This window comes from Saccoglossus kowalevskii, chromosome 3 (genome assembly GCF_978046115.1).
Source record: "Saccoglossus kowalevskii chromosome 3, keSacKowa6.1, whole genome shotgun sequence".
NCBI lineage: Eukaryota > Metazoa > Hemichordata > Enteropneusta > Harrimaniidae > Saccoglossus > Saccoglossus kowalevskii.
The window spans coordinates 3,449,803-3,465,233 of record NC_140643.1 but is presented as its reverse complement, the minus strand read 5'-3'; the positions used below and the strand labels follow the sequence as shown (position 1 = coordinate 3,465,233).

Here is a 15,431-nt window from a genome sequence, read left to right as displayed (position 1 = left end):
TATATTCAGGATTTTATGAAATTTGTGTACAACATTTCAATAAAGTCCCTGACACTCCATGTTGTAGGAACCCAGACAAAATTCAGTTCACAGCACCACTGTAAAAAAAAAAAAGTTTAAAATGAGTATAGTCAAAGATATACACATGTGGGTTCATAAGACATGTGTACCAATCTGAGTTGGTTCTAGAGATTAGTATCACAAAATTTTACTCTCCGTGATTCAATATCAGTCCTATGAATAATGCTGTGTTGATCAGACGAACTAATTGACAATGGCCCTACAGGTATCGCTATGAAATCACAGTAGTTTTGTATTCTTCTTGCATTTCGACCATGGAAAAATATTTGTTTTTGAAAGTGGCCGAATTATTAGAAGAAAAACAGAAACTATTTTTTTAGTATGAATTCTAGTAACTGAAATGCAGGATTGATAAACCTTCAGCGAGCACTCCTGAAATTTCAGATCATTGGTACCATGTTTTTGGATACATTCAATGACCTAATACATAAAATCACATTTGTTATTGCTCAATCACTTGACCCTGTCTGGCACAAGATTGCAAGCTTCTATCATAAAATTGGGTTATTTATTTGATGCAACGAAACATGCATTCACAGCAGATGGAAATTTGTTTGAGATATTACTGGATTTTTGTATTCAGTTTTCCATTTCAACCACCATCATCACTTAGTAAGCTGTGATTGTGCATTGGGATACTGACTGTGCATAAATGTGCTGTGTAGTGTCATCAGAAGACCGATTGTTTGAGAATATTTTGCACCATTACGCCATTTCAAATATTATATTAATTCACAGACAAGAAAATAAAGATTTTCAATAACATATAAGTTTTCCCACAGTTGATGATTGTATGGCAATTACAAGGCTTCGCCAGTTTTACTTTGGAAGAAGTTGAAAACAGGTAACAGGAAGGGGCTACATGACTACATCTTTTTTTTTTTAATTTTAATGAAGCATGATTTCTTTACTTTTTATTTTTTTTTACAAATGTCTATTTCAGGGCAACAGAAACAAAAACAATAAATGTGTAGGTAGGCATTTTAACAATTGCACAATTAATATTGGATGAAAACATCATTACCGATATAAATCATAATCATAATTAAAAATAAGATCACATTTAATTTAGTCAGTTTTCATAATGAAATGCATAATAACATGTACTTATAAATTTGAATAAGGTTCAATGGCCATTTCATTTAGTGGCACAGTTTATTCACCATAAAACCTCTGGTTTAGGTGTCACACTCAGAGAAGAGTGAAAGGCCTTTGGTTCATAGGCATCGCGAAATGTTGGAATTGAATCCCCCCAAAAAATTCACATACTGTAACATGCATTATTTTTTTTATAATCTTGTTGATAACGAAAAGTAAAGTATGTTCTAAAAGAAGTTTTGAATAAATACAAACACGAATACATTGCTTAGTCGTTAGTACCGGTAGCGAATGATCACGGTGGCACAATCTGGTCATGCTGTGTTTCGCAAGTGAATAACTTACTTGTTTTCGAAGTATTGCAATTGTTGATTATTATTCAGTAATGATTATAAAAACGCACAAAAATTTAATTCGTTGAATATATATAAATTGGAAGTAATATTCAACTTAGTTTCATCGTAAATGAATGATTTCGGTCGAATGTAAATGTTCGAAGAGATACGATATCCGCCATGTTCTCATTTACTTGTGGCTCATTTAAATATGTTAATGACGGTTCAGTGACCTCGTGGTGAACGCAACGCGGTAGTAGATTTACCGATGTTCCGGCAAGATCTTTATGCTTTGATTTTGACAGGGAAAACGGCATGATTTTTTTTTAATCAAAAAATTAGTTGTTTTCAAAATATAAACTGAGCATTCAAAGAATAATTTAACATTGTTCGCAGAAATAACAGCTTCGAAACGAAGCTTACCCATTCAGGCTATTCACAATATGTGTCAATGACTACTATGGTACAATATAAATTAGACTCTTTTAGGCGCCAGGAGTGAATGAAGTATCTAAAATATTTTTAAATAAAACTATCAAAAAATGCCGAAAAAACGCCGGGCGATTTCATGGTCCGTTGCAGACTACTCGACCGACCGTCCATACACGTGTTGTCACTGCACATTGGCCATGTTGAATTGCACGAGATCGACAAAATCTTCATTACAACTAACAGTTTAATGCTCACAACATAAAAATACGAATATAATCATAGGCAACCTACTATTATATAATGAATAAGTTGATCGACACAGGGACCCCCCCCCCCCCCGAGTTGTGGATATTCCGGAAATCGCGACACAAGCAAAAGACCGGATAACGATTTTACTTGAAACTATGTCCCCATGAATTAATTGTCCGTGTACAATAATTTGACAGGGTATACAATTTACAAACTAGTTTTGTAGATTGGAGACAATTGTTTGCTTTTTTGGCTTTTCACAAGAATATAAAACTGGCAATCATCATAATATTCACGTACGTCGATCACGGAATGTACACCAATCGCACCCCAAAATACATTCAATTTTGTAGAAACTGGAGAACTTACCTTTGCAAACACGTCTCTTATGCCGCCTTCTTGAAGTTCTTGAAATCAAATAAGGTTACTAGTTCTTCTAGTAACTAGTGAATGAGACCACTGAGCCGAACAGAATACATGTATAAACAGTACTATAATAAATTGCACGCAATGGAGAAATCACGTGCTGTAGCGTTACTCACAGATCTAATCAACTGTAAAATATTTTATTTCAGCTGGAATTATCATTCGCAGAAAAGACTTTTTCTGGCTGTTTTTGTATTGAATTTATTTTCATTGATTTTTGACAAGTTTGACTGTAAAATATAGGAAAAAGGGAATATTCGCTGGATTTTATTTTAACTGAAACATTCCTTCAGCGAAAATAGCAAAAAAATGTTGCAAGCAAAAATAAAGTATTTTACAGTAATTAATTTATTCTGAGCATGCGCAGACGTTCTGTCAATGTTGCCGGGAGAGGTAATTTTTGATACAAATCGTGAAAAAGACCCAATTAGGGTTTTCAGATCTGGAAAAAAAATTACGTGCATACTCGGAATACACTTGTTCATCAACCTGCCAAGTTTCACTGATACCTGCTGTAGAATTTCTGAGAAAATGTTGGAGACGGAAAACGGACAAAACCTGAATTATAACTCCCTTTTAAGGCTGCGCCTGAACGGGGACTAATAAATATACTAACCTCTTCATCACTGGAATCATCTGAATCACTGAAAATATAATTTAGATATTAGACATTTACTGTGCTATTGTATTTGGATGATTAACCAGTTCCCTCGTTTGTAGTCTGCACTTTCCTTCAGAAGATTGGAACAAAAAGCTGAGAATTTACTTAGATTTTTTCTGTTGGCTCCAAAATTAGGGTATATTTCCAGAAATATTGAAGAATATTAGAAATATGTGCAGAAAAATTTGGGTGAGAAAGGTTGGTGGTGAAAAGGTTTAAATAGTAATTACTGCTATGATAAGTTTGTGTGAATCTATGCAATAACAAATGAATGAATTAAATAGTTAGTAATTACTGCTATGATAACTTTGTGTAAATCTATGCAATAACAAATGAATGAATTAAATAGTTAGTAATTACTGCTATGATAAGTTTGTGTGAATCTATGCAATAACAAATGAATGAATTAAATAGTTAGTAATTACTGCTATGATAACTTTGTGTGAATCTATGCAATAACAAATGAATGAATTAAATAGTTAGTAATTACTGCTATGATAAGTTTGTGTGAATATATGCAATAACAAATGAATGAATTAAATAGTTAGTAATTACTGCTATGATAAGTTTGTGTGAATCTATGCAATAACAAATGAATGAATTAAATAGTTAGTAATTACTGCTATGATAAGTTTGTGTGAATCTATGCAATAACAAATGAATGAATTAAATAGTTAGTAATTACTGCTATGATAACTTTGTGTGAATCTATGCAATAACAAATGAATGAATTAAATAGTTAGTAATTACTGCTATGATAACTTTGTGTGAATCTATGAAATAACAAATGAATGAATTAAATAGTTAGTAATTACTGCTATGATAACTTTGTGTGAATCTATGCAATAATAAATGAATGAATTAAATAGTTAGTAATTACTGCTATGATAACTTTGTGTGAATCTATGAAATAACAAATGAATGAATTAAATAGTTAGTAATTACTGCTATGATAACTTTGTGTGAATCTATGCAATAACAAATGAATGAATTAAATAGTTAGTAATTACTGCTATGATAACTTTGTGTGAATCTATGCAATAACAAATGAATGAATTAAATAGTTAGTAATTACTGCTATGATAACTTTGTGTGAATCTATGCAATAACAAATGAATGAATTAAATAGTTAGTAATTACTGCTATGATAAGTTTGTGTGAATCTATGCAATAACAAATGAATGAATTAAATAGTTAGTAATTACTGCTATGATAACTTTGTGTGAATCTATGAAATAACAAATGAATGAATTAAATAGTTAGTAATTACTGCTATGATAACTTTGTGTGAATCTATGCAATAACAAATGAATGAATTAAATAGTTAGTAATTACTGCTATGATAAGTTTGTGTGAATCTATGCAATAACAAATGAATGAATTAAATAGTTAGTAATTACTGCTATGATAACTTTGTGTGAATCTATGCAATAACAAATGAATGAATTAAATAGTTAGTAATTACTGCTATGATAAGTTTGTGTGAATCTATGCAATAACAAATGAATGAATTAAATAGTTAGTAATTACTGCTATGATAACTTTGTGTGAATCTATGCAATAACAAATGAATGAATTAAATAGTATCAAGTATAATATAAGAGTACATGCAAGCAGTATGATATGAAATGAAGATCTAGCATGAATTTATGAAGTCATTCCAATTGGAAGATTATTATTATTCTAGAAATACTGATTGCAAATTACTGATTCTGTGAAAGTACTCTTTTTCTAGTGTCCTTGCTTTGAAAATGCCTTTTTTAGAATACTGTAAAAAACTTTTAGCTGTAATTAATTTACGCTGAAATAATCTTTTTGGTGTTTCTTATGGAATTTATTTTCACTTATGTTTGATGAGTTAAATGCAAGATACAATGTATAAGGAAAAAAGTATATTATCTGGATTTGATTTTTGATGAAGCACACCTGCAGCAAGAAGTATTTGACAGTACTGTGATAATATTGCTCATTTCTGTGTACTCTTATAAATCCTTAATAATAATTATTTTGGCTTTATTGTTTTCAATTATTCTTTCAAAGCTAAAACCTGACCAAAAATATTGAACCACTCAACTTTTGTGAGTCAGTGCAGCTTGGCTGCTGTTTCTGTAAGCATTCAATGGATGATAACTTTGAAAACATCTTCTCATCTTGAACTAAAAGGTATTTAAACCTGAAACTGAGAAATCAACTTACCTTTGAGGGAGGACCAGACTGCCATCAGACATCAAATAATCATGAAAGTTTTGGGAGAAAGGCAGAACTTTACTACAAAATGAAAATAGAGTTGTAATATAGTTAGATTTTGTCATTGCTATAGTCTGGTAAGTAAATTACCGGTACACTAAACTTGTCCCAAACTGACAGCAATCAAGTAACTAAATTGCGCCCTCACACAACCAAATGTAATTATTTATTTTCACCTAAACAACACACCTCAGGCAAAAAAAATTCTTAGCAGGTGGGCAGAAACAATAAATTGTTGCTGTTCTTTCAAATTGACAATGCTGGTGTGCTGGTCCCAGTAATCATTCAATGTTTGTAACACTGTGGTGGGGGGGGGGGGGCATTGTCATTAGTGCACCCCAATCAACACAACACTATACTAGGGATAATACATATATACAGAATAGAATAGAATATTGCTTTATTACAACGTTAAAGAAAATTTGACAATTCTTTTTTGGTTTCTACACATGTAGAAGGTAATAAAGTTAAAAACAAACAAAACAAAAAGTGTGACAAACAAACAAGAATCAAAGAAAGCTTATAAAGAACTCCCGTGTGCTGAGAGTTTTGGAGACACATTAAAAATTAATTCAAAATTACTTATACTTGAGATATTGATGGAATAGCTGAAAACTAATTATGCAAATAAGGTAACTAATATGAACAGATTTAGGTGTAAAACTAATAAGGTCTGCACAATGTACCAAGTTTCATTGAAATATGATTAGAACCAAAAAAATATTAATTATTATACTAATTAGAGAATTAATATGAACAGATTATAACCCAAAATTAATAAGGCTGTCTATTGTCCTAGAGCATTTATGTACCAAGTTTTATTCAAATGTGATGATCAATACTTGAGATATCAGTATTAATTAATTATGTTAATTATATGATTAAGAAGCATAAATATTTACCAAAAACTAATATGGTGCATAGTCTTAGGTTCATTGAAATGTGATGGGTACTCTTTAAAAGTTTCATTAAAATCCAATGAGTGGTTTTTAGACATCAGTGCAATAGCCATAGAACAGCAAAAAATTAACTAAGTATGCAAATTAGGTAATTGATATGCACACATATTTACCCAAAAACTAATCAGGGGTCTGCACAGTCCTCAAGTAACTATGTACCAAGTTTCATTGAAACGTGATCATTACTACTCGAAATATCAAAAGCTAAAAATTAATTAATTATGCAAATTAGGTAATTAATAAGAACTGATATTACCCTGAAAACTATCAGGTCTGTGCAGTGTCATATGACATCTATGTACCAAGTTTTATTGAAATGTTATAATTAGTACTTTAGATATCAGTGGAAAAGCAGAAAATTGATTAATCTTTATGTAAATTAGATAATTAATATTGCACAGATTTTTACCCAAAACTAATCAAATCTGCGCATTAGTTCAGAGCATCCATGTGCCAAGTTTCATTGAAATCCAATGAGTGGTTCTTCAAAAATCAGTGGGACAGTCATAAAACAGCTTGAAATCAGTTAATTATCATTCAAATTAGGTAATTAATATTCATAGATTTTTACCTAAAACTAATCAAATCTTCGCACTAGTTCAGAGCATCCATGTGCCAAGTTTCATCAAAATCCAATGAGTGGTTCTTCAGATATCAGTGGAACAGTCTTGCAACAGCTAAAAATCAGCTAATTATCATGCAAATTAGGTAATTAATATTCATAGATTTTTACCAAAACCTAATCAACTCTGCGCATTATCCCAGAGCATCTATGTACCAAGTTTCAACAAAATTTGATTAGTAGTTCTTGAGATAACGGTGGAACAAAAAAAGTGACATACATACATACAGACAGGGTAACTGCAAAGACTCCCTTTTGTGCTTCGCACACGGGAGTCAAAAAGTAAGCTACTGTGGTAATATTATTTGCTCTCTTATTGCTCTTTTATATATACAACAAAAACCATAGGAAGTTTACTGCATATATGATAGATGGACTGTGATATATGTATAGCATAGTGTCAATTTAGTTATTCATATGAACAGACAAAACTGACTGACTAAATATTACAATATTTTGTGTACACGAAAATAAAAGCATTATCTTTCCCGCTTATATAATACGGCGTTCATTTTTATTATATATTTTTGTAGTGGAGGTACTAATTTTTGTCTTAAGTCGTTATTAAATGTTCTGGACATAACCGCCCCTCCCCCAACAAAATACTGAACATCGGACTGAAATCGAAGACGACTCGTCCGTCTACGGATAACAATCAAAACGAATTAATTGAACTTACATACCTTTTTATAGTTAAGTGTTTGAACTTTGGATACCATGATGAAAACATGCAATTAATAACGTTCTCTTTCTTCATTTTAAAACAACTGCGAGAAAACTCTAATCTTCAATTTTTGAAACTGCACTGTCGATAGGTGAGAATTAAAAAAAACGATTGCTTTTAGAGCGATGTAACAGTGCGATGACTGGATTCTGCCATTAGTTTACAGTAGATATTGTTCGCAAAGTTATAAACGGAATTTGCCAACGACATGTACACCAATAATGATGAAATTCAGTCCAGATCTTGAAGACCCCACCTAATTATATCATGGAGGTAGCCATTTTGTTTTTTTAGCGACTGAATTAAAGTGAGGCTTGTTGTCGTAAAATGTATTATTGTGCACTTGTATACAGTTAATCAAAATTACAATTTTTATATAAAATATAGATGTTGCTGTAATTTGGAAATTATTGATAAAAACAACATGGCAAGATTAATCTAGAATTAAAATTATTTTGCGACAATACCCACGAATGTTGCCGTAGTTGGCGCTTGTTACTGAGGAAGACAATCTGGTTCTGCACTTGAAGTGCTTGTGATGAGACAGTCATGGACATCCCAGAAGACGACGAATCGGACGAAGTTGTAGTTTTTGAGGTATATAATTAAGTAATCGGGAAAGACTTGCCTATGAACTCCCACCTCTAATCCTACCTCTACCCAAACTCTCTACCCCCCCCCCCTCCAAATTAATAGTATATGTCCCTCTTGAGGACACCTATAGATATCTAGGGGGCATGTGCAGCTGAACTGGGAGGCTGGAGGGTTAGGATTAGTATTTGAGTAAGGGGTGGGGTACATTGGTAAGTCTTTCCAGTACGTGTTGTCTATCATTCAGTTATATAGAATAGAATATATCATTTTACACAGCATATAACAATCAAATGGATGGTGTCAGCAGAGAGCATGGGAAAGATGAGTGATGGAAGTAGAGTGGACAAACTAGAAAACATATAATGGTACTGAAATATTGGGTATCAAATTAAGTAGAAAAAAGATTGTACCTCAAAATTTCAGGCATTCAAAACTCTTAACCACCCTCTCAACACCAACAAATTGGGGTACCCAACTTTAAATTTTACACCAAGCATAGCGGTAAAAAGTTTTTTTATTTAAAATTACCGTTGCTGCATGTAGTGTTTGAACAGCAATGCAGTGCTTAAGTGACCAAATTGCTAGTCAATCTGTTAATGATGTTGCTTTCTGACAAGCATCCAGTACTTAAATTGATTGTGACAAGGTTGTGGACAAACATGATAAACCAGTAATTTTCCAATGTAAACCAGGACTTCCATAGTTTGTAGAAATTTCAAAATAAGATATTAATTTAAGAGCAAAAATAAAAATAGAGAAAATGTTTCATATGTGAAGCTAAATGACAAGGCTACAAGTAATTCTACTGAAAAAGGACACATTCTTAAACAACGTAGTATACCACAACAACTAGAACATTTGATAATCAGTGACTCTCAATCTAAACACATCTATAACAGTGATCTTGCAAAGAACCAGACGGTTCTCACTTTAGTGGTGCAAAGATTGAAACATTCCAACAAGTTATTAACAATAATCATTTCCCACAAAGTCTAAAAAGTACAAGTAACCTGTAGAATGCTGTGTGGGTAATATTTTTATATTGATTTTTGTTGCATTTGCAGCAAATAGTTACCAAACAATGAGAAATCTATTGGATTGGATCAGCTGGCTTCAAATACATAGTTCAAGCCTGCCTAACCGGTACTTATACCAGGATTTAGCTACAGAACATAGACAGTCTGTGGTTACAGCTTCATGTTCCGAGTAATCGCAAAAAATTGACATTACAATAGAAAAATAAAAGACTGGCACACCAATGCAATTAAATGCAATTAATCCTCGGATTGAAACGTAGACTTTGAAGTCAATGGTGTAAGCAATGAATAACTTCAAGTTGGCATAGAGACGAGATAGTTTATTTAACCAGTGCTGAACTAGAAGCTGAAATTATAATTAAGTTCGTTGTCATATAATTTGTTTATTTCAATTTCTCCTGAGAAGTCAAATAGAATACATCGGTGAATGGATGTTTTGGGGGTGTAGTTTACACTGTGTATGGAATGGTAGGGTTGGGTGTCATATAATTTGTTCATTTCCAACTCTCATGAAGTCATATAGAATTTCACTTAATTATTTTTAACTCCGCTGTCGACTTTGTCGAGCTGAGCTTATCATATGAGTGATTGTCCGTCGTCGTCCGTCTCCGTCTGTCGTCCGTGTCAATGTTTGACTTTTTCGACTTCTTCTTGAAAACTACAAGCCTGAATGCTTTGATACTTGGTGTGTATGTACCTTGGGTAGACCTCTCTTAGGTTTGTTCATTTCAATGTGATATCTTCAATTCTCTAATTTTGGTGAATATTTTTGTCATTTTTGGTAAAAAGTGATATTTTCGACTTCTTGATAAAAACCGCAAGTCCGATTGCTTTGATATTACATATATAGGTACTACATGTGGACCTCTCTCAGATTTGTACATTTTGTGATGATATTTTCAATTCTCTAATTTTGGTAAATATTTTTGTAATATTTGGTAAAAAGTGATATTTTCGACTTCTTGTTAAAAACCAATAGTTCAATTGCTTTGATATTACATATATAGATACTACATGTAGACCTTTCTCAGATTTGTTCATTTTGTGATGATATCTTCAGTTCTCTAATTTTGGTGAATATTTTTGTCATTTTTGGTAAAAAGTGATATTTTCGACTTCTTGTTGAAAACTGTAAGTCCGATTGCTTTGATATTACATATATAGGTACTACATGTGGACCTCTCTCAGATTTGTTTGTTTTGTGATGATATCTTCAATTCTCTATTTATTTTGGTGAATATTTTTGTAATTTTCGGTAAAAAGTGATATTTTCGACTTCTTGTTAAAAACTGTAAGTCCGATTGCTTTGATACTATTCATATTGTTCATTTTCTAATGATGTCTTCAGTTCTTTAATTGAAATGTGCATTGCTAACAGCGGAGCTATCTCAGCCGACAGGCTGCTTGTTGTTTTCAAGCATCACGTGTGAATCCAATTTTTACTGTGCTGTGTCAAGTCTCAATGGGGTATGTGGGAAATGGCATTTTCACTGGAATTTATTTTAGCGGAAAAATGTTTACAGTGAAAATGAAGTATTCCACATTATTGCATATGTACTGCAGTTTATTTTGATTCGTCCCTGAAATCAAAATCGGTATTTCCACACCACATATGCAAATGAGGTCTTTCAAGAGTAGCGTTTTTCGAAACATAGCAGAAATAAACTATATTTAGAAGTACGATATTTTACGCTTGGGTACATGGATGTACTTGCCGAGTGAAATGAAATTTGAACAAGAGTAATGGTACTTCTAGGCAGTCACTTATTTTGACTAAAATTATTAAATTTGCATATCGGTATTTTCACGGTCGATATGCAAATGAACATGGTATTGGCGATCCGCTCCACTGGGTTTGCTCTTACAGCCAAAACAAAGTCAGCTTGGACGTTCAGTTGCGAGACGTAACAAAAAAAAAACGCAGCCAGTGATACATTTTGAAAATAAAAATACAAAATAAATGCAATCAGAGGTGCCGACCACGCGCGTTGGTAATGAATAGAACGCGTTGTGACACAGTCTCATCAGCCTCTTTCACTGACACAATATAATTATGCTATTTCCCAATGCACTTATATTTAATACATTGACAAAAAACATCCCAAGAAAAATGTAAATCAAGCTTGTAATTACAAGTAACTCAACTCAAACGCAATATTCATCACTGTAAAAGTGGATAAATTCGAACCAGCCAGCTCATGATCGGAGACGTCCCGTCGTCTTCGTTGATAACTCGCCAATTCACCATAATCGTGGTGGTGAACTGTTTTAATAGCTGATTTGTAAAAGATGGACATTCAATTCATATTTATCCCAACTTATTTGAATATTCTTTCGGAAATTTGAGACATTGTTAAAAAATCCTGTACAGGGTTATGTCTGATGTAAACTAATAATACGCAATTATCCAGGCAGTACTAGAAATTATTGCTGATACTAAAAAAAATTTGTATTGGGAAGTTGGATACTTGAACGTGTAGTCCCGGGGCATGTAGTAGACGAACATAATCGTACTGTCACATGTTTTTCGTCTTAGCCTTGTCTTTTCGTCTTAACCGTCGCAGTCCGCTTCATTGAATGTTTAGTTTGATAATTTATAAACATATATTCAGTGTGAAACTGTTGCTTTCAAAGATGATTTAAACTTGTCCCTTCCGCTGCCAAAGTATTCAATATACGGAAATAGCATGCGTGTGTGCATTTGCGTGAGTGAAAGATGCAGGTGAGATTTCACATCGCAACGTGTTCTATTTATTTCCAACGCACGTGGTCGGCTCCTTTGATTGCGTTTATTTTGTTCTTTCATACTCAAAATCTATCGCTGGCACAGTTTATTTTGTCATGTCTCACAATTGAACGTCCAAGCTTTGTTGATAACTTCTCACTAAACGTATCTCCTGCTACAAATTTAGGATACAACACCCCAGACATAGCTCATTTTACTTAGCTTGAGTGTGGGCACAAAGTTACTTTTTGTAAAATCCGAAAACAAATTCTGACCACCGTTTCCATGGCAACATCCAAAAACTGATTCTTTTAATACCTTCACGCCAAATGTATCACACCTTACATTACTTTAATTAAAAAGCACGGACATAGCTCATTCTACTCAGCTTGAGTGTAGGCAACAATTTACTGTTTTTTATGTCTATTTTCATTATCGAGAAAATGGACCCCAACGTTGGGGTAACTCTTCACCAGCAACAGCTTCTAACTCCTCTCTTGGCTAATTTTGTTCATACATGACAGGCAGGTTGTACCGTCACTAATTGGAAAAACAATCCTAGCCCACAGCTACCATGGCAACAGTCAGAAACTGCCAAGTGTTTTTTTGAATACTTTCGCACCAACTTTATTACCTCCTACCAGTCTTGTGATAGCAGTGTTTAAATGATTATGCCTTTTATTTTGGCTACGTTGCACACCGGCGCCGATGGACATTGTTACACTGTATCAACGTAATCTCAACGCAACTTTGAACTTTGACTGAAATGTAAATACTGCCTCCAATCTAGAAAATACTATCGCAAAACGGTTGGAAATAATACATTTAATGGCAGAATACGTCCTAGCAATACAATTAAGTGACTTCTAAAGACTGAATGTTTTTTGCGAACTTAATATACGGTGCCCGGTTTTAGTTATAAACCGACGTTAGCTTCATGTTCATGTCCTACCATCGCCAACCAGCCTACCGGCTTGTTTTCATTGGCAACCGGACTACTTTTATTTTGTATACAATTTTTCGTCTGCTATTTTTATCCAGTTCAAATCGTTAAGCGACATTTTTGGCATATTAAGTGTACATCACATGGAATACTACGATTGAGAGAACTTGGTGTACCGGTATGTTGAGTTTTATAAACCCTGAAGGGCTCTCGGAAGATCCCCCCCCCCCCCCCGCAGTAAGATTAGCGATTGCCATGGAGGCGCAACCGTCAAGATCAAAGTACCAGGAGGTTTCTGCTGGCGACGTTGCCCAGTTACCAATAAAGATTACCAACGCCAAATGAACAACATTTTAACCGGTAATGAAGATTCATTCAATCCACGGCTAACAAGTTACATCACAAGCGAAGTTGTAGCGTGCGGCTCAGCGACGACCGCTGTCGACGAAAGTCATCCCGTCAGTGGAGTACCGCAGTAGCATGACATGTTTGCCAATGCAAAATTCTGTGGAGAAACTTTTAACTTCAACATAAATTTGTGTCAACCCTTCACCATTGTATTCAAACGAATCACGTGGTGTGCCGTTCTTCTTCAAACCCGACATTCAATCAATAGGGGAGTTTCAGTTAAAAAAAAACATCGGGAGTGAGACTATTCGACTCTGTCACTAAAAAATAGGGGTGTTTTCAGCAAAAAACGAATAACCCTGGAATACACACAATATACTGAATTTCAGAACAAATCGTGCATTACTTACAGCAGCAGAATATCACAGAAATATCAGACGAAACATGAAAACACTATATATTGTATTTCGGCCTGAACCCTCTCTATTGCAATTCAAGGAATTACCGTAACCCATATGTGCATCCATTTCCCACCCTGGTATCACCCACCCCTGAAAACAAACTCTTAATACCATGCTGAAGCGTTTGGTAATAACAATGAATATTGGTGGAAATGACATAGATAAAGAGACAGACTCTGAATCAATCAAGAATGAACTCCGTCAACAGGAATTTTTCTGTGTGAAATGATACCACGTCAACACTGGAAGATAAAGAGAACAAATATAATGTACAAAATAAATTCTTACATTAGGAGTGAAGAAACTAAAAATGTATATATTATACCACTAGGCAATATCACCACTGCATGAAAAATCGAATTTCCGTCGTAACCGCTTGCCGGATTAGCAACGTGTTTTGCAGTAAATTCGTTGTTAACATTTGGGTGTGTAAACGTTTGAATTTTCCTCGCGTAACCGTCGAAACTGAAACAACGTAAATTTAGAAGTTGTGCATTCAAGTATCTTGAACTGCTGCACTACTGGCTTGACATGGTAGAAATTATTCACTTTTCATATAAACCTGTATTTCTAACTAATCCGTTTATAATTTACTAATTTATCGTCAACTATATATTTTTTGTTGTGTGCATATATTTATAATGGTGTCGTTTGAACTAATACTCAATGATTAGATTGTGGCGAAGTGCTTATCTAGCGACTGTAATTGTACATTACATAAATATGCTATTATAGCGACATATAATAATTTATTACATATGCATACGTAGTGACTAATAATAATATTACTTCTGTTATTGTGTCCTCGCCGATATCATATCCAGTTGAACTTTACAATTCATGCGCCCTCTGTAAATTGTGTATGTTTGTCTATGGAATTAACACTTTAGCGACTATTGACATTTTGTGAAGTGGCCTTGAACCTTCCATGGATAAGGTGTTGGTTTGACCTGCACCTTCGCTAATCCTACGAGCGCGAAATATGTTTTGAGGTTAACCTGAATTTGAGATTTACTGGATTCCGGCAGAGCAAGATCCCGGCAGACATTATCTCAGAAAACATGTGTTTAGATAATGTACTTTTATAAGTTACTGCCAACACATTACAATAAAACACGATCGTCAAGAAACGTTGATGTAGATCTAAAAGGTCACCAATTTCATTTTAAAATACAAATAGGGGCTTTATAAATCATGTAAAATAATATATAGTCAAAAAAAATAGGTGGTTTAACAATTAACGGATTATGGTATTATTATGAGTTTGTTCTACCCGGATTGTGTCTACCGGGAATGTTTTCTATATCATCACTTAAATTACAATTTAAACAAAATGCTATAATACATTGTAGTGTATTGCAATACTTGATGACCATGTAATTTTCATGATCTTGTTTTATAAATGAGTTATGAGTTACTGTAGCACACGAATCTACAGGAGTGTTTTTGTGAACGGCAGGTCGGCCCTGGGATTCTGGCCCTGGATTTA

At 33.7% G+C, this 15,431-nt stretch overlaps 2 protein-coding genes across 2 annotated transcripts in view; one reads left to right on the top strand and one right to left on the bottom strand.

Annotated features, from left to right (window-relative positions):
- The window catches only part of LOC144347874 (translation initiation factor eIF2 assembly protein-like), a 72,968-nt gene extending 64,850 nt beyond the window's left edge, over positions 1 to 8,118 (bottom strand). Inside the window, exons 1-3 of the mRNA XM_085496695.1 lie at positions 7,794 to 8,118; positions 5,479 to 5,550; positions 3,238 to 3,265 (exon numbers count right to left, since the gene is read on the bottom strand). Of these exons, the coding sequence (XP_085352821.1) occupies positions 3,238 to 3,265; positions 5,479 to 5,550; positions 7,794 to 7,867 (174 nt within the window). The 5' untranslated portion in view covers positions 7,868 to 8,118. The remainder of the gene's footprint in view (positions 1 to 3,237; positions 3,266 to 5,478; positions 5,551 to 7,793) is intronic.
- Positions 8,119 to 8,320: 202 nt separating this feature from the next.
- LOC102801326 (vezatin-like) overlaps positions 8,321 to 15,431 on the top strand; it is a 57,502-nt gene continuing 50,391 nt past the window's right edge. The window contains exon 1 of the mRNA XM_085496694.1: positions 8,321 to 8,431. Coding sequence (XP_085352820.1) covers positions 8,384 to 8,431 — 48 coding nt within the window. The 5' untranslated portion in view covers positions 8,321 to 8,383. The remainder of the gene's footprint in view (positions 8,432 to 15,431) is intronic.